At 45.6% G+C, this 17,240-nt stretch overlaps 3 protein-coding genes across 3 annotated transcripts; all 3 read left to right on the forward strand.

Moving 5' to 3' along the window:
- The first annotated feature begins 6,532 nt into the window (after positions 1-6,532).
- GGS23DRAFT_409067 (Clr5 domain-containing protein) lies at positions 6,533-7,977 on the forward strand. Its single transcript, XM_051513653.1, has 2 exons — positions 6,533-6,739; positions 6,871-7,977. Exons 1-2 carry the CDS (start codon positions 6,594-6,596, stop codon positions 7,832-7,834), a joined length of 1,110 nt encoding a protein of 369 aa, XP_051373808.1. The 5' UTR covers positions 6,533-6,593; the 3' UTR covers positions 7,835-7,977.
- A 1,270-nt stretch (positions 7,978-9,247) lies between these two features.
- GGS23DRAFT_409012 (cysteine dioxygenase type I) lies at positions 9,248-10,255 on the forward strand. Its single transcript, XM_051513652.1, has 3 exons — positions 9,248-9,693; positions 9,778-10,027; positions 10,092-10,255. Exons 1-3 carry the CDS (start codon positions 9,478-9,480, stop codon positions 10,211-10,213), a joined length of 588 nt encoding a protein of 195 aa, XP_051373809.1. The 5' UTR covers positions 9,248-9,477; the 3' UTR covers positions 10,214-10,255.
- An 873-nt stretch (positions 10,256-11,128) lies between these two features.
- GGS23DRAFT_557676 (SNF2 family N-terminal domain-containing protein) lies at positions 11,129-14,780 on the forward strand. Its single transcript, XM_051515719.1, has 6 exons — positions 11,129-12,280; positions 12,334-12,896; positions 12,984-13,280; positions 13,340-13,453; positions 13,538-14,172; positions 14,230-14,780. The coding sequence occupies exons 1-6, from the start codon at positions 11,402-11,404 to the stop codon at positions 14,451-14,453; spliced, it is 2,712 nt and encodes a 903-aa protein (XP_051373810.1). The 5' UTR covers positions 11,129-11,401; the 3' UTR covers positions 14,454-14,780.
- Positions 14,781-17,240: the final 2,460 nt, after the last annotated feature.

The raw sequence follows: 17,240 nt of genomic DNA on the forward strand, positions 1-17,240 counted from the left end.
GTAATTAACGAACCTATCTTTAACGACGTAGATCGGTAAGCGAAGGTAATAATCGGTAAGCTAGATAGAACCGTCGATTATTCCTATATATAAGGTCTTTATAGAGGATCTAAAATCCCGCTATATCGCTTTAATACCGGTTATAAGGAAACGCTACTTCTTTACGTAGTTTTTTACGATTATATTAAACTACGCCCCTATATCGATTACCGTAGATACGAGAGCTTCGTTTTCGTTAGGTCCTACGTTAATTATTAGCTTAAGGAAAGGCCGGATATAATTCTTAATATCCTTCGCGATAATAGAATTTACCGTTATTTTATTCGAAGGGTTAATAAACGGGGCGGTAGTTTACGGTACGCTAGGTATTTTAACGCTTTCTTCCCGATCCTTTTATACCTATTCCTTTATAATCTTAATAACCTTAGGCTAACCTTCGTTAATTTCTATAGCGCGTATCGTAAGGTACTTAACTACTTATTCCGAAAACCCGGGTATAAACTTAATTAGGTCGTCCTACGAAACCTCGAAGCGTTTTTTATTATTCTTATTAATCTTATCTAGTTAAAACTCTCTTAATAATTCGTTAATAGTCTTCGCCTTCCTAGCTAGGTCGTTCGTATTCGAAGTAGCGTTCTTACCGGCTTTAGTCGGTTTACGCTTAGGCTATAACGATAGGACTTTTATATTCTCTTAATCGGGTACTTCTCTTTCGATATATTCGCCGTTAGAACCTTTAGCTCGCTTAATTACGTTAACTTCGATTAGATTCGTTTTAATAATACCTTTATAATAGTAAATACCTTCGTCGTCGATAAGACCCTTAATTTAATTATAACCTAAGATCCCCGTTTCGTATAATTCGTAGTTATATTTACGTTCGATTATTTAAATAACGTTAATTTCCGATATAGCTCTTAATATCTTTTCTTGCTTTAGTATTACTTCTTCGTTTTTAAAGTATCGTAGGTTAAGGGGTATAAGCTTTAGCTTTCCGGCTAGGTAATAATATGTTATTTTACGTACTTACTTTAGAGATTCCTTACTTTAATATGCGTAAAATAAAATATAATAAGCGATCGGTTCTCCTTTACGCTTAGCTTAGGTAATAATCGATCTTAGAACTAGCGTTAATTCTAGCTTATTCGGGTTTCCGTTTTCGAGGTAGTATAATCGCTTATTACTTCTATAATAGAACCGATTTTAGGTTATATTTATTAGTAGCGGGTAGCGGCTATAGTTATAAAGCCGATCGAGAGTATTATAAAACTAGTATTCGAATTCCTTATAGTTATTTATTTAGGTTAATAAAATCCTATTACGTATGCCTCGATAGTTTAATATAGTATTACGTTTAGAGCTTACTAAGGTCCTTTCGTTAGTTTATAAGTTATAAAGACTTAAGTTCCGAACCGCGTTTACTAGGAACGGGTTTTCCTATTAATATTATTAATCGGCGCCGTACGTACCTCTAGGCTTATAAGAGCTATTATTTTAACGGTAGTTCTACGAAGTTATCTTTATTTTTAAAGCGTTAAGTCGGTCGTAAAAGGCTTATATATTAGCTTCTTAACTAGTACTTAAGTAGCCGTAAGAGGGTTTAGGCTACGAAGGAGGCGGTAGTAAAGGTATTTAAAGGCTAGGAGTCGTTAATCGTTAAATTATTTATATTATAGGCTTCTCGGGTTCTTCGAAAGTTACCGTTTTCTACTATCGTCGTTTTTCGGCTTAGGCTTTATCGGTAATTTATATTATTATACGACGTTCCGCTTACTTATAAAGCTAGGTATAAAGAATCCGGTAGTCGATATTTCCGATCTTATTATGGTTATAGTTTCCCGTTTTATAGAACTTTATAATTAAGGATATCCGGAGTTTATCGGTTAAGTATCTTACTTTCTAGGGAAGCTTTCCGTTATCGTTTACGAGTTTAGAAAGGCGTTTATAGTTTATAAGATACGTAAAGATCGCCTTAGGATCGTTAATTACGTTACTTTGTTTTAGTTATACGAGTTTACGTTTAACGTTAACTTAACTTAGTTTATCGGTAATCTTAAAACGGTACTTTAAGGCTATAACGATAACTCTTTAAATCGTTTAATCCTTCGTAACGTCGTTAACGCGCTTCCTAATAGTCTTAGTCGCGGTTTATTCGCCGATTTCCTTAATCTTATCGTCGTCGCTTATATGGTAGCGGTTAAATAATCGATTTACCCTTTTTAGCTACTAGGTTACGTTATATTCGTTAAACTTAAGCCTAAGGTAATCGATAGGGTTAAGGAACTTAATAACTAGTATTACGATAATCGGGATAGCTACCGGTATATTTTAATTATTAAAGGCTCCGTTATTATTATTTTAAAATAATATCATAGGGATTAGCGGGATAAGTATAGAGCCGCGGGTAAGGGATAGCTAAGTAAGAGTTTTATCGTCGTTCTTTTTTTCTTCGGGCGGATATAAGGGCGGAAAGCTAGTATCGATTCTTAAGGTTTTTATTAATAGTTTAGTTTTTATTACTTCGGGTCTTAACGGCGATTTATTCCGTTTCCTAGCTACGAATTCCGTTTAGTTTATCGGTACGAAGTATAAAGTAAAAAGAAAGATAATAAAGGTCTTATTACCTAATATAGGAATAAAGGTATAATAGTTATTATTTATATCCTAATACTTTTCCTTTAGTATAGGTATATTATTATTTATTATATTATCCCGATCGATAGGGTTCGGGTATTATACGAGCTTCTCTAGTCGGTTAACGCCTAATTAAAGTACGATACGTATTCCTTAAATTAATAATTTAACTATTATAAATAAGTCGACGATAATTCCTTTTATTAAGGTCTAAAACTCCTAACGTATAACCTTCGTTAAAGTAATACGTATAAGGGATAAATCCCGAGTAAAGGATCGCGTTAAATACGATACCGGTTATAGTTATAAGCCGGTTTCGATTTAACGGGAGCTATTTAATAGTATTAGCGGTATTATCGCTAGGCGTCGTTTTACGCCTATGTTAATATTTCTCGCTATATTAATTATTAGTTAATAATATAAGGCTAGCTTATATATAGGTATACCTATTAATTCGACTTTAGTTCCGTTTCCTTAATCCTTTATATCTACGTAGTTTTATTAATATTAATTTTTAGTTCTCTTTAAAACTATCGGTTATTAATAGCTATTAGTTTATTAATTTTATTTATGTTATTAATGTAAAGATCTATATTATATCGTATATTATATCGTCGAGTCGTTATACCTAGGTATCTTAAAATACCTTTAGCATAATAAGTTATTAATATCTATATATTTAATTTATATCGATTAATAGGTTTAGAGGGAAAAAGAAGCTATCGTAAGGTCGGTTAAGGCATAATTATTATTAGCCTTTATCCGTCCTTAATATTAATAAGGGAGTAGCGGGTCGTATGGGTTATCGTAATTTATACTAAGGTATTCGTACGTCCTTTATATAGTAGGTAGATAACTATAAGGAAGCTACTTTAATCGCTATAAGCTTTATTTACTCGTACGAAATATATTATATTATTAGCGGTTCGAGGAAGCGGTTAATATCGAAGGTTAAGTACTATCCCTAGTAGCGGTAGTATTACGACGAAAGTTCTCCTAGGTTTCACGGGTTCCTCCGTATAGGTAGGTAAATAACGATACGAGGGATGTCTTAATCGGTATAAACGCGGTTTAGTCGTCGTATTATATCGTAATATCGATAACTTAATAGCGTTATAAGTATTAAGAGCTAGGTATTATTTTAATAATAATAGTATCGTAGTAAAGGTTCCCGGGCTTATACGTACCTTCTTATAGTAAATAAATAACTATAAGGCGGGATATTTTATTTAACGTAAAACGCGGACTACCTCGCGGGTTAAATAGCAGCGCCGACGGCGATCGGTATCCTTTAAATCCTAGTAACGTAATAGAAACTCCGTAAACTAAAGATTAAGGGATCGAAAAAGTTATAGGGTAGTCGTTATTAAGAAGGAGTAAAGCGTACGCGATATTAAAAACCCGGATAGGTTTACTCGAAGGTATACTTTATCGAAAACTATAATACGTACGATAGTCTAGGATAAATGAAATTAATATCGCTATATTAATCGAAAGGTAAGGAATTTAATGTAGTTATCGTATCTTAGCTATACCCCTTAGTCGTAAAGATGTAATAATCGCTAGCCCGAAGGTATAAGAAGTAAGGGGAGAAAAGGAGTAAAACGTAAAAGTTATTTATTCGGCTATAGCGGTACGACGAAGTAACTTAAGCGCTTATAACTAAAATAGATATATTAATCGAAGAACGACGAATTTAATAATAAAAACGAATCTTTAATTAAGGTAAAAATAGCAAAGATAGTAATCTAGCTAGGTAATAAACTTAATAATAAGTATGGTATGTCCTATACTTACGGGAGCTATGGTTACTCTATATAGGCATAAGGCCTATCGTAGCGTATTACGTAATATATCAAGAGGGCATGTCTTACCGCACTACTACAATATATTATTATATAATATATGAATAATATATATATTCATATATAGATTATTTAAATATAAAAAATTTAATATATTTAATTTCATTATTAAAATTAATCTTTTAATATAGTATTAAAATTAGAAACCTTTATTAAAACCCTTTTCTTTATTTAAGTTTTTATTTATAAATATGATATTATATAAGTAATGATATATATATTAATGAATTATTAATTAAATTATTATATTTATTTCATTATATCTCTTTAGTTAGCTTTATAATCTAATGTTAAAATCCATAACTTTTATTAAAATAGGTTTCTTCTATTTACATTTTTCTTATAAACGTTATATTATATAAATGATGCTTTATATTCATTTATATATTAAGCATTCTTTTATTAAAAGATTAAATATCTATAATTATATTACTTAAATTAATCTATTAATATAAGGTTTAAGTTAGTAACTTTTATTATAATAATCTACTTTAGTTACGTTTTTCTTTATAAACCTTATTCTATATGAGAAATAATTTATATTTACCTATAAATTAAGCACGCATCTATCTATATATCATATAATTTTTATTATATCTTTTAAATTAACGCTATTATATATAATAAAAGTCAATAACTTTCATAACATTAACTATCTTAAACTGCTTTTAATTCTTTAAATATTATATAACGTAATATATAATCTATATTTATTTATAAATTAATTAATTAGCTATTCAAATATAAAATCCGTTTAATTATATTTCTTTGAATGATTTAATAATATATAATTGAAGTTAATGACTTTTATAGTAGCTCCATAAGGTGGCCCCATTTTTACGTTTCGGTCGATTTTCAATTCGCGAAAATCGTTTTATCGGATACGTACTAATGGTGCACCGTACACCACTCGCACGCGCAACTTCTCTCCCCCCCCCACCGTGGCGTTAAAATTGGGGTGCTTCACCTGCGGTACCTAGCACGGGCGTAGTCAACAGCCTTGGGCATAGCAAAGTACCAGTTCGACATACAGTAATTAGTAAATGACATTTTCTCACTTGGAATTTCGTATCTGGTATTGTCCTCAGCCTGTTCTGTTGTCCTCTTCCCTTATGAGCCTGAGTCACACGGCCATACCCCTAAGCCTCGCCTCCTTTCCGTCGATTCCACCGCATATCCAACTTTCCCCGATTCGACGTAGACGCTTCTGCAATGGTTCCTGTACAATGCTTCTTAGACGGCTTAGGGATAATAACGCCTTGAGAGAAAGAGAAATTATCATCTAGCCGTTCACAGATCGGGGGGTTCCCCGTCAGCTGGTGGCCTTGCTGCCTCGGTCAGCCCAAGTCTAGGTGTGATTCCCAGGGGAAAAGTCCCTTCGCGAAGTTGCATGTTTGTGGTCTTGCACACCTTACATCTCCTGTCCGTGGGTTTCTGCGAGGTCTCTAGGCTAGATCCGACTGATATTGGGGTCTTCGGTTCTGCCTCGGTAGTCCTATCGGCGCCTGATTGATTTGCTTCGCCTATCTACTTGAGGTTTCGAGTCATGCTCGAAAAACGCCCTGCTTGTCATGGTGGGGTTGTGATTTCAGGCCCACGTTCGGTTCATTGGCACACCCGCAAGCAGGTCGTTGTCCCTCGGCTGCGGGACGCCTTTCGCGCTGTACAGGCCCGTAGACTCTTCGGTACCTCTCCGGAACCACGCAATGACGACCTAGTTAACGAAAACACTCGCAGGATGGTATTTTGGGCAGAATTAGGATTGTAGAACGCGACAGAATTGGAATTGCCAATTCATAGTCACTTACCTAACTACCATCCTACTGTAGGCGGACTCGGGTCAGGGCGTTTGAGTATATAGCGTTCTCATGGACTTAGTTACACATCCCAATTGGAAATGGAATTCACAAAAAAGGATAACGGAGTAGCTGCAAGGACAACTATAGGCAGACGTACGTAGACATACCCGATCACGATAATACTATAAAACGATGTGTCGTGGCTCTCGTTCGCAGAGACTGAGTTAGGTTCATCCGACAGTCATCTCACTTTCACCTCACCTTCAGTTCACAACTCCACCTTAAGCCTCTTAAGATGGCGACTCGCACGTCCGCTCCGCGTATAGACATTGAAGTATGGGAATCTAAAAAAACTAAACTGTACGAGCTGTATGTAACACAAGGGAAATCGTTAAAGGAAGTTCAAGAAGAGATGAAAGAACCCCGAGAGTTTACACCAACGTAAGTGCTCCATCTTCAGATTCATGAATCAATCGCTTTGCTACGGACCGGATTCTCTACATTTCATAAGTTATACACGATATATGAGTCCGATAAGAGTATATATACTGACATCGACAAACATCGTATAGAGAAAAACAATATCGGTATCGTTTCGAGAAATGGGGATGGCACAAGTATCGACTGGGCTCGGGGCACGATCTCGATAACGACTACAACATGGACTCAAATTCTACGGATGACAATCTCGGAAACTCCCCAGCAAGTCCTGGCGACGATGCCGCCATGGTCGATCCTATTCATTCGTTGCCCGATGAATTTATTCGCAGTTTCAAAAATGTCAATTGTGAGGAGACCGAATTCCCTAACTGGTTGTTGAACTTCAGGGGCGCCTGCGAAACCCGGGCCGATCTCGCCGATAAAATACGTGCGCTGGTACGGCGAACTATGGGCAACAGAAGCAATGGGTCTACCATGGCCGGTACAGCAGTCTGGGGCTGCTTCAATTTAACACCCGAGGGGACTACGCCGCAATTTGGCTCAGCGGGAGCGGACAGGAATTGGATACAATCCCACAACGAAGTTGCGGAATTTACGCTGAAGGCCGCCGAACGTTGGTGGGCCGACCTGCTTTCGCCCCATCTTCGTTCCTGTCTCGGCTGGATAGAGAGACGGTTGGCGGATCGTCTCCCTAAAGATCCAGCGCTCGCGTATTTCAACCCTCGCGTCCTCCTCTTTGCGTACTTGTTCGACGTCTGGGTATTCCAGAAAAAATATGATCCCGACCACTGGATTCGGGAATCCAACGTCTTGAATATCTCCCCGTTGACAATGCTCCACGCGATGTGTTTCCTAGTGTTCAATCTACCGACAGCTACGTCGAACGCGCCGACCGTCGGGCATAACGACGAAGCCTTCTTCGACTTAGTTACGGAAAAGGTGAAAACCCTTATGCTTATGCCCGAGGAGAGGCTGATTTCGGAGTTTTTGGCCGAATTGGTCTGGATTGACAACTCGCGAGGCGATCAGTGGGAAACCGCTAGGAAATATGTAGCCGATCGGATGGGAGATATTGATGGTTACAAGTTTGATTGAACCAAGGTTTCTGGGCAGAGGGAGAGACGCTGGCGTTTGAAATTTCTCGGGTACGAGCCAGGTCGGCATGGGATATGCAGGTGGACGTTCTTAGTAGTTGGTATTCTTTTGTGGGCTTGATTAACTGGTAACAATGACACGGGAGGAGATGGAAGATTGCATTTACCTAGGAATAGAGAAACAACGCACCCATATTGGTGTGGCACTCGTAGTGACATGGTTCCGTTACCACAGGTTGCTTACGAACTAACTCAAAAAATTGGTATCATTTGCGATAACACGCATTTATGCTCGGCGGATTTTGTTCTTTAGAAAATGACACAGTCGGCGCGAATTGTAATGCGGAGCCATCTGCAAACCGAGCCGAATAGTGAGGGTCGCTGTCAGTATCAACAGTATCAAGCAACCGTCTCTCTTAAGTATCACGTACCTACATACACATCCTAGGCACGTAGTCCGTCGATGTAGCGGACGGAGAGGAGCGGGTAAGTGAGCGTAAGGGCGTTCGTTGCAGGGAGACCCCTCGTCATATTCCCCCGAGTCCAGCAATAGTCGCATACGCACGTCATCTTCACTGCTCAACAGCAGAAACCAGTCGCGTGATAAGTGAGGGCTGGAGGGGAAGGTTCCCTCGTTTCCGTCTTTGGCCGTTGCTTAGCCGAGGCAAACCGCGACGGTGTAAGTCGGACGTGTCAACTAATATCCATGTTAATGACGGGGACGCGGGGAGATAACTAGGTAGTGCGCCGGAAACAATGCGAATGCATCCATCCTCTCCAACTAGGCCAACATCAGACCTTTCTCGTCGAGGGTCTCTCTCCCCCTCTCCCCCTCCAAAGATAACCGCTGCTCCGCAAGACGCGTCTTATTCGAGGTAGGCGATGGACAAAGCTCAAAGCTACGCTCCGTTTGCTGGTTATGGACGTAGAGCGAGAGCCGTCGGGGTACGCCGCCTAGATACGGGTATGTAGTTTACTCCTACGGTGGGGCAGTGGTTTCTGCCGGTGGGACCTAGAATGGATTCCCCAGCAGCCCCTTTTATTCGGGGGAATCCAGCAAGACACCGACGCAATGACGATTCTGTAAATGTTGTAAATTCCTTGTATAGATAACGGAGATTTGGGGGGAGGTTCTGATACTCATCCTCTTGGTACCGTCGTGAAGCTCTGCTCCCCACAGCCATTTCCCACAGCCTGGCTAGCCCCGCGCGCGCCAGGTTGTATGCCTCAAGAACACGACGCAGCTAAGATAGCCGGAACACAACAGGCCACCATTACGTACCGATGTTCCTCCCCGGGGACCCCACCGACCAATGAAAAATGACGCCGTTAGTCGTCGTCGGCCTTGTCCTTCCACCTTCAGGATTGACGGCGATAAGGGAAACTGCAGGTGACAAAGTGATTCCGTAGCTGGGAATCGGCAAGTGCGCTAGAGGGTTCGCCCGCCGGTATGAAAAGCGGAGTCGAACGATACAAACACCGCAAGCCAACGCCGACACCGCCATTTTCCCCCTATCATGCCCTACTCCAGCATAAAATAGACCTCGCTTACCTGAGACTTTCCTGCCGCCAAAGTGTATTTTCCTATCCAAACCCCTCCCGACCCCTCCTGAATTGCCGGTGCCCCGAGCCCAGATTGTCGACATGACGAACCGCTTTGAACAGCTCGTTAAGGATATCAAGGGCATCTTAGGACCCTCATCAGGGCTAACCTCTGACGATGTGGACGTAGAAGACCTAACTCATATCATGGAGAGGTACGTCTCCAACGAAGAGGAGTGGTCCCATTATGCGATGGGAGATGCGAGTATGGCGTACACGCGAAACCTCGTCGACGAGGGGAACGGAAACGCGAATCTGGTAAGCCAAGTTACCTCACCACCTCGGCATGACCCGTCGGAGCGTGCAGGTCAGGGTGCTGACTGGTATGATCCGTCGAAATAGCTCGTACTTGTCTGGACGCCCGGGAAGGCCAGTCCGATCCACGACCACGGCAACGCCCACTGCCTGATGAAGATCCTTCGCGGCGACCTCACCGAGACTCGGTACGACGTGCCCAGCGGAGATGGAGAGAGCCCACCGAGGCTCAAGTCGGAAAAAGTCCACCAGGAGAACGCCGTGGCTTATATGGCAGACCAACTTGGACTCCATCGCGTGTCCAACAAGGGAGGCGACTACGCTGTCTCCTTGCACTGTAGGTTGCCTATGGTGTAGAATGCCCGCCCGTCAATGCCACTTGGCTAACTTCAAGCTGCCAGTATATACCCCGCCGAACGTGGCCAAGTACGGATGCAACATCTTCGACGATAGCACAGGGAAGAAGACGCATATCGCCAAGTGCGGCAACTATTCGGCCTATGGCAAACGAGTAGAGGGTTAGAGTTCTTTCCCAGCTGTGACGTGACCACGATCGGGGTGTCGGGAGTTTCGGAGGGACGTTAACGGGAGAAATCCCTAAGATCGCTAATAGATTGGCTGTATCATGTCGACTTCCTCTCTTGTAAGGCTCACGAAATGGATAATGGCTCTCTTTGCAGTGCGTTCGAGGCAGAGATGCTTCCCCTTCACGGAGAGAGCCGTGGCAACGGGAAGCCAACGGTAGGGGGAATTTAAACTGCCTAGGCATGCGCAGCCGACGACGAGGTTGCTCGCAACCTGAGGCATAATAGGGGTCCGATACGCTCCTTAGGTATTGAACATCCTGGAAATTTGTGTGAGAGGGAGAGGTGTAGTGAAAGAGAGAAGAGAAATTGTGCTCTTGCGGCTCGTCTGACAGTATTTGGCACTCTTGCCCTCAAGTCGAACTGGCCTAGCTCGGATTGCGCCATCGTCATATTGTCTGATTGGCTATAACGCCACTACCAAGGTCTCCACACCGACTTCTACAAGGCCGGTTATGCTTACAGTGCATGCACCAGGACTCACACCGTATCTTCTGCATGTCTCGACAGGACGTCCGAGTTACGTCGTACATAATATGGAGCTTTGCTAGGTTGACTATAGACCTACGGTAGGTATCTATGAGTTAGTCGATATCGGTAGGTGTATCTACCTATACACATTGCTTAGATGGTAGGTAGATGTGTAGCGTGCGTTGGACTGCTTTCGTGGGCAGCATTCTGTCTTCTGCATTGTATGAGTAGGTACCTCCTGGAGAATCTCCGGCTGAGAAGTGTGACCTCCACAGCCCAGGACCTGGAGTTGTGCTACAGCACACAGGTTACCTCCAGGTTACCTCTGATAACCTCTTATCGTGCCGGGGGTAATTTGAATTCATCACGTGATGACGAGACGGATAACATCCAGGAAGTCGCGGTCAAAGCGCGTCAGAGAGCCTTGATGATTCAGCCATCGACGATCTGCAAACGAGGACCCGGTTCTTCTCCTTTTTACCCCTGCGTATTTCTTTCTTTCTTCACCTCCGCTTTCCCGGGAAAGGCATCCTGTTTCTCCTGGCATCTCTCCCCGTAGAAGTAGTTCCGGTACTTGTCGTCTTCCCTAGTTCTGCCGAAGCAAATGAACGGTTAGAAGTTGCCCTACGCCGAGAGACACCCTCGGCTTCCCCACGATGGCGCCGAAAAAACGTGCTTCTGCTGCAGCCCTGGCGGGGGGACGTCCACCCAAGCTTCCCCGGCATCACGATAAAGCACCCGCGAGTTCCTCAAACCAGAAATCCGGGCGCCATAACCCCCCCTCTTCTCTTCATTCTCAGCCGAATTCTCAATCTCCGCCCGGCTCCTCTAGCCAACAACCTCCAAGATCCTCGTGGGTCGAAGAGTACGTCGACCATGCTATCGACCTCACTCAGGCTGACGATGGCCCTGCTTCCTCGATGGAATTATACGGGATCATGAACAGCAAGATTGTGGGTGTTAGGTACTATAGCGGAATGGTGAGTCTCGGTGAGAGGGTTCTCTGTCGGCGTGAGCCTGGTAATCCGTATGATAAGTATGCTGTTCGTGTCGACAACGTCATGCGAATACAAATAGGCCATCTCCCAGCGACCGTCGTCTGCAAGCTTGCACCATATATCGATAGGAACGAGATCGTCCTTGAAGGAGTCCTCGCCGGTCATATGGGCCACTTTGATTGCCCCGTTAGCCTATATCTCTACGGGACTAGCGATCCTACGCGTCGCCTAGAGCTGGAAGAGAAACTGAAACGCGACAAGATCCTGAAAGCTACAGAACTCAAGGCTACTCGGAAGGAGGCCGAGGCCCAGAGGGGCGCCTCTATACGTCTTAGATGCAACGCATCCACCGCTGGTTTAGGAACCACCGAGGGACGAGAGCTCGAGGAATTGTTAGCAGACAGCGAGGTTGCACAGTTCCGACCAGATATTAGCTCTATTGACCCGTTTGCGATGAATGAGGACGCCCTATCCAAGCTACCCAAGGCAACCCAACCTAAGGATATTCAGTCAGAGCTACTGCCATATCAGCTCCAGGTACGAGAGACAAATCTTATATTCAGCACTAGAACTGCTAACAGCACATATAGGGCTTGGCTTGGATGATTGCCCGGGAAAATACACAGCCCCCGGCCCTCGGGTCGAAGGAGGTCGTGGAGTTATGGAAACGTGATGAGCGGGGGAACTTTGTCAACCTACTCTCAAATCACGTTACCAAAGTCCCTCCTAGCATGGTCTCGGGTGGCCTGCTTGCTGATGACATGGGCCTGGGTAAAACGCTTCAGGTCATTAGTTTGATCCTGGCAAGCGGCTTCAACGAGGGTCCGACTCTCATCGTTGCGCCAGTGGGCGTGATGAGCAATTGGGAACAGCAGATCCAACGGCACGTGAAGCAAGACGCAACACCCCGGGTCCTCAGATACCACAAGCCGGGGACATATTCGAAGGACGACTTTCTGAAATATGACGTCGTTGTTACCACGTACGACAGGCTTCGTAATGACTTCACCAAGCAAGGAGCAGCATTTTCGGTACAGTGGCGCCGTATTGTCTTAGATGAAGCACACGTCGTTCGGAACTTCACGACCGGCAGGGCTCAAGCTGCGTATGGGCTTCAAGCTAAATCCCGGTGGATGTTGACGGGAACGCCAATGTAAGTCGAATAATGTATTCGAGGGCTCGTTTATATGACCTGCCGTTCGCTTTATACTCCTCGCGACGCTAATTTGACGGCCATTAGCGTCAACTCCCCTAAGGATTTCCTATCAGCTTTGAAATTCCTTAAGATTACAGGCGGCATTGAAGAAACCACCCTCTTCATGCAATTGATCGACAAGCCATTATCGAATAGCGAAGCGAGCGGAAAGAGCGACGAATACAAGGTGGCCAGCGGACTATTTCAGTCGCTAATACGAGATCTTTGCCTGCGACGATCCAAATACATGAAGTTTGTCGACCTCAAATTACCCGCCAAGACCGAATACGTCCACCGCATCAAGTTTAGGAAGGATGAGAAGGTCAAGTACGATGTCTTATTGTGAGTGCCAAGGGTCGCCCGTGCTTGACCTGATGGGGCGATTGTTGATGACTCGGCAGGTCGGAAACCACCAAGATCCTAGGGGCGTATCGACCTGGACCTGGGAACGGGGCAAGACAGAACCAGATACGATTCACGAGTGTCCTAGAAAAACTTCTCCGTCTTAGACAGCTGTAAGTGCCGGCCGCATCACCCTAGTCAAGCTGCCATCAAAAAAAAACTAGCTCGAATCATCGCAACTGATCGCTAGCTCTCAGATGTTGCCATTGGACCTTGTGTGGGGGGCAGGCGAAAGACATTCTCGCCCCCTTAGAAAGCGAGACTATGGTGACGTTCACATCGGACAATCTCAAAATTCTCCAGCAAGCGCTTCTTGCTGTCACCACCGACGGAGAGGAATGTCCGATCTGCATGGAGGCCATCAGCACACACAACCCTGTCATCACCGCGTGCAAGCATCGCTTTGGAAAACCATGCGTCTCTAGGGCAATTGGAATCAATGGAAAGTGCCCGATGTGCCGCCAGCCTCTGACTTTAGACTCTATCGTGGACCTGCAGCCAGCGGATATCGACGACCGATTTGACGGGGATACCAGAAGCTCGAAGACAGAAGCTCTAGAAAAGATCTTGAGAGCAAGACTTAAGGACCCGAAGTCGAAAGTGGTCATATTTTCCCAGTGGACATCCTTTCTGGCCATCATCGGAAAGTTGCTGGATGAGGCAGGATATAAGTACTGCCGTGTCGAAGGGTGGATGCCAGTATCCAAGCGTGATCAATCGATAGAGGCTCTGAATACAGATCCGGACACCAGAATCATGCTTGCCAGCCTGGCCGCCAGCGGCGTCGGCTTGAACCTGGTCGCCGCCGACACGGTAATACTTGTGGACTCGTGTAAGTCTTTCACGGCATATCTTTGATTACTGTCTGGTCGTACTAAATTATGCAAAGGGTGGGCGCCCGCTATAGAAGACCAAGCGATCGATCGCGTGCATAGGCTCGGCCAAACTCGCGAAACAACGGTTTGGAAACTCATCATGGACGGCAGCGTCGAAGATCGCGTTCTCGGCGTCCAAGCCAGAAAACGTGAGCTGGTCAGCCGGGCATTCCAAGACGAAGCACGAGTACAAAAAGAGACCAATCGCCTTGGTGATATTCTAGAACTGCTCTCGTGAGGCTTCGGGAACGGTAGCTCTATATAAATTCCTACGACGGCAAGGAACAGATGTGAAGGAGGAATTAATGGGGAGGAGGGGAGGGTACACAGGCCAAAGACGGACAGGATTGCTTCAAGCAAGTATGTTGCCATCGCGGCTGTAAGGCTTACTACCGACGGTTATTATGACAAGACTATATACTCATAGTCTGTATGGGTTCGAGATGAAGCCACTACGGGCTAGCGTCTGCAAGAATTGTTAAGCTTTAATCAATACTGCATTGTGAGATATAAAAAATAACTTTATGACTTTACTTAATTGTAAAAAGATTAATTTAACTAAAAAGACTCATAAGTATTTTTAAAAGCTAATTAATTATACAATTCATTAAAATAAAGTATATAATAAAGATTAAAGACTTTACAATAAAAAGAGAACAGTTAAAGTACTATAAATTAATATTTATCTCATTTTATTTACAACCGCGCCCTTGTAATTGCTTCTCCGTATACACCTACGAATCCATACCCATTCTAATACCACTTGTGCGGGGCAACCAACCAGCCGCCGTGGATGGACCCAGCACGCATACCTACCGTACCGTACACGGCCACCAGCCCGTCTCGTAACATTGCGGGTATTAACTTCTTGGCCAGGGGGAGGGGGGGGGCGGACAAATGCGGAGGTGGTAGGTAACAAATACGAGGCGGCTTGCATATCGTATAGGTATGTCAGAGGGCAGGTTTTCTTAATTGTCGTCCCACGGGGGGAAAAACTGCCCACCTAGGTAGGTAAGTTAGTTGACCTGCCAGCTCACAACCGGCTCGGTGCGTGCCAACCGAGTGGCAACCTCGAGAGATGAACCAGCCCGTATTCGCGTCTCTCTCTCTCTCTCTCTCTAAACAACAGGTCTAGTAGGCGGGCCCGTGGATTTCTTATAGACGACAGGGCCCGTCGTAGGTCGGTAGGTGAGAGGGCGCCGTCACACCGCGCGGCCCGCCTGCGACATACCTACCTTACCTGCCTTACCTACTCACCTAGGTACAATACGTAAGTAGGTACACACTTACGCGGCGACGACAGCGAGAACAGGCCGAGCAGAGGGTAAGAAAGAGAAGAAGAAGAAGAATAGATCACGCAAAACAGCCGAGGGAGCCAGACAGACAGAGCAAGGTCCCGTCCCCTCGTACAACAGCTAAGGCGGCGCGCCCGCCAGGCATCGCGGCCCGCCGCCGCCGCTGCCGATTGGGCGAGGCGGGGGCGAGCCGGTGCAGCGCGTAAGTCTAGGCCTGCGTTCCCGCCTCCCCCCCCGGAGCCATGGGCGGGCGATTAACATGGCAGATCTCGATCAGCGCACCCTGTCCCGTGTAGAGGCAGGCAGACAGGGTCGCATCCAGATGGGGATTTTCTGTCTCCCCCGGATAGGTAGATCGTGGTCGGTAGGTAGGTAGGTGGGTAGATATGTAGGTCCATGCCTTGCACACCAACCTAACTGCCTACATGCCTACCTGTCTACTTACCTACCTAACCTCACCTAACCTCACCTAGCCTACCGGCCTACTTACGTATACCTATACATTAGGTAGATATCCTGCCCTGCCTCTCCCCAGGCGGCCACGCATTTCCCTTCTGCGTCTCCGTTCGTCTATGTACCTAAGTACGCGGGCGTTCCGGCTGCGTACTTACCTTAGGTACCTGTATAATACCTACCTTACCTACCTGCGCATCTACATACCCACCTACACGAACGAGCCTAGCACTTGGGCCACTGCTACCGACGGGAGAGCGCTGTCCGACGGACCACTGCCTGCACCCACGTGCGCCCATCGACGGCGTTCGGCTTGCAACGCTGGCAGGGAGCTGGGCTGCCGCCCTATAGTAGACCCAAGGTAACTCGCCGTCGTTCCACCCCTTCCTATTCCCTCAGCCCTAAGATGTGCGATCCCCGACTTCTCTCGTTTATTTTTGTCACGTTATTACCTGTCCCCGCTCGAGTTCCCCCCTCCCCCCCTTTCTCCACGTTTCCTCCCGGCAGGTCGGCAGGTCGGCAGGGAGCCAAGCAGGTTATATAATTATGTGCGTGTGTGTGTGTGCTGATATGCTGTGATATAATAGCGGCGGGGCGAACGACCGCATCTACTGAGCTGAGCCGCAGATCGTGCGCCGATAGCCGCTGGGAGGGGGGAAGCGGGGGGCCCGCGATCCGCCGAGCCAGATCTTCCCAGGTGTCTTGGCTCGAGGCGCCTACCAAAGTCTCGCTTCGTCGGCTGATGACGGCGTGCTACCGCAGGTTGTAGGTACCTATCGTCTGGGCTCCTAGGAGAGCGAGCGGCAGAAGGGAACGGCTCGCGCCCAAGACGTCGGCAGAGTATGGAGAGTGGCGGTGGGCGCAAGGTAAGGTAGGTAGGTAGGTAGGTAGGTAGGTAGGTAGGTAGGTAGGTACCTAGGCAGGTAGGTATGGCCTCGTGATGCTCTTGTCAGCCGAACAACAGGTTAATGTCTGCCGCTGTCTCTATCTCGCCGGCTATCGCTGCTACGTAGCGCGAGGGCCGGCGTGGCATGAACGATCGACGGACGGACGGACGGTGAGGCGACGTACAAAAGTCGAGCGCGCATGAACGACGCACAACAAGGTCGCAGAGCGGTATGGAAACGTACGATTGGCAAGCGATGCCGAGATATAGAGAGGCGGCGCCGTAAGGCGCAACAAGGCTGCATCAGCAAGCGGAGAAGTTAGCGCGGCGTGCTGTAGAGCTCCCCCAGAAGCGTAGACGGGCTGTCCCATGCTGGGACCTCGTTCAGATG

Source organism: Durotheca rogersii (assembly GCF_024521655.1).
Source record: "Durotheca rogersii strain YMJ 92031201 chromosome Unknown GGS23scaffold_5, whole genome shotgun sequence".
NCBI classification, from domain to species: Eukaryota; Fungi; Ascomycota; class Sordariomycetes; order Xylariales; family Xylariaceae; genus Durotheca; species Durotheca rogersii.

What these genes read in the sequence shown, in the direction of transcription:
- GGS23DRAFT_409067 (XM_051513653.1), top strand. Translation starts at nt 6,594, where the DNA reads ATGGCGACTCGCACGTCCGCTCCGCGTATAGACATTGAAGTATGGGAA. An exon ending in CCCCGAGAGTTTACACCAAC is followed by an intron (nt 6,740 to 6,870) that starts GTAAGTGCTCCA and finishes AACATCGTATAG; the next exon opens with AGAAAAACAATATCGGTATC.
- GGS23DRAFT_557676 (XM_051515719.1), top strand. Translation starts at nt 11,402, where the DNA reads ATGGCGCCGAAAAAACGTGCTTCTGCTGCAGCCCTGGCGGGGGGACGT. An exon ending in ATGTTGACGGGAACGCCAAT is followed by an intron (nt 12,897 to 12,983) that starts GTAAGTCGAATA and finishes GACGGCCATTAG; the next exon opens with CGTCAACTCCCCTAAGGATT. An exon ending in CTTCTCCGTCTTAGACAGCT is followed by an intron (nt 13,454 to 13,537) that starts GTAAGTGCCGGC and finishes GCTAGCTCTCAG; the next exon opens with ATGTTGCCATTGGACCTTGT.
- GGS23DRAFT_409012 (XM_051513652.1), top strand. Translation starts at nt 9,478, where the DNA reads ATGACGAACCGCTTTGAACAGCTCGTTAAGGATATCAAGGGCATCTTA. An exon ending in GGAACGGAAACGCGAATCTG is followed by an intron (nt 9,694 to 9,777) that starts GTAAGCCAAGTT and finishes CCGTCGAAATAG; the next exon opens with CTCGTACTTGTCTGGACGCC. An exon ending in CTACGCTGTCTCCTTGCACT is followed by an intron (nt 10,028 to 10,091) that starts GTAGGTTGCCTA and finishes TCAAGCTGCCAG; the next exon opens with TATATACCCCGCCGAACGTG.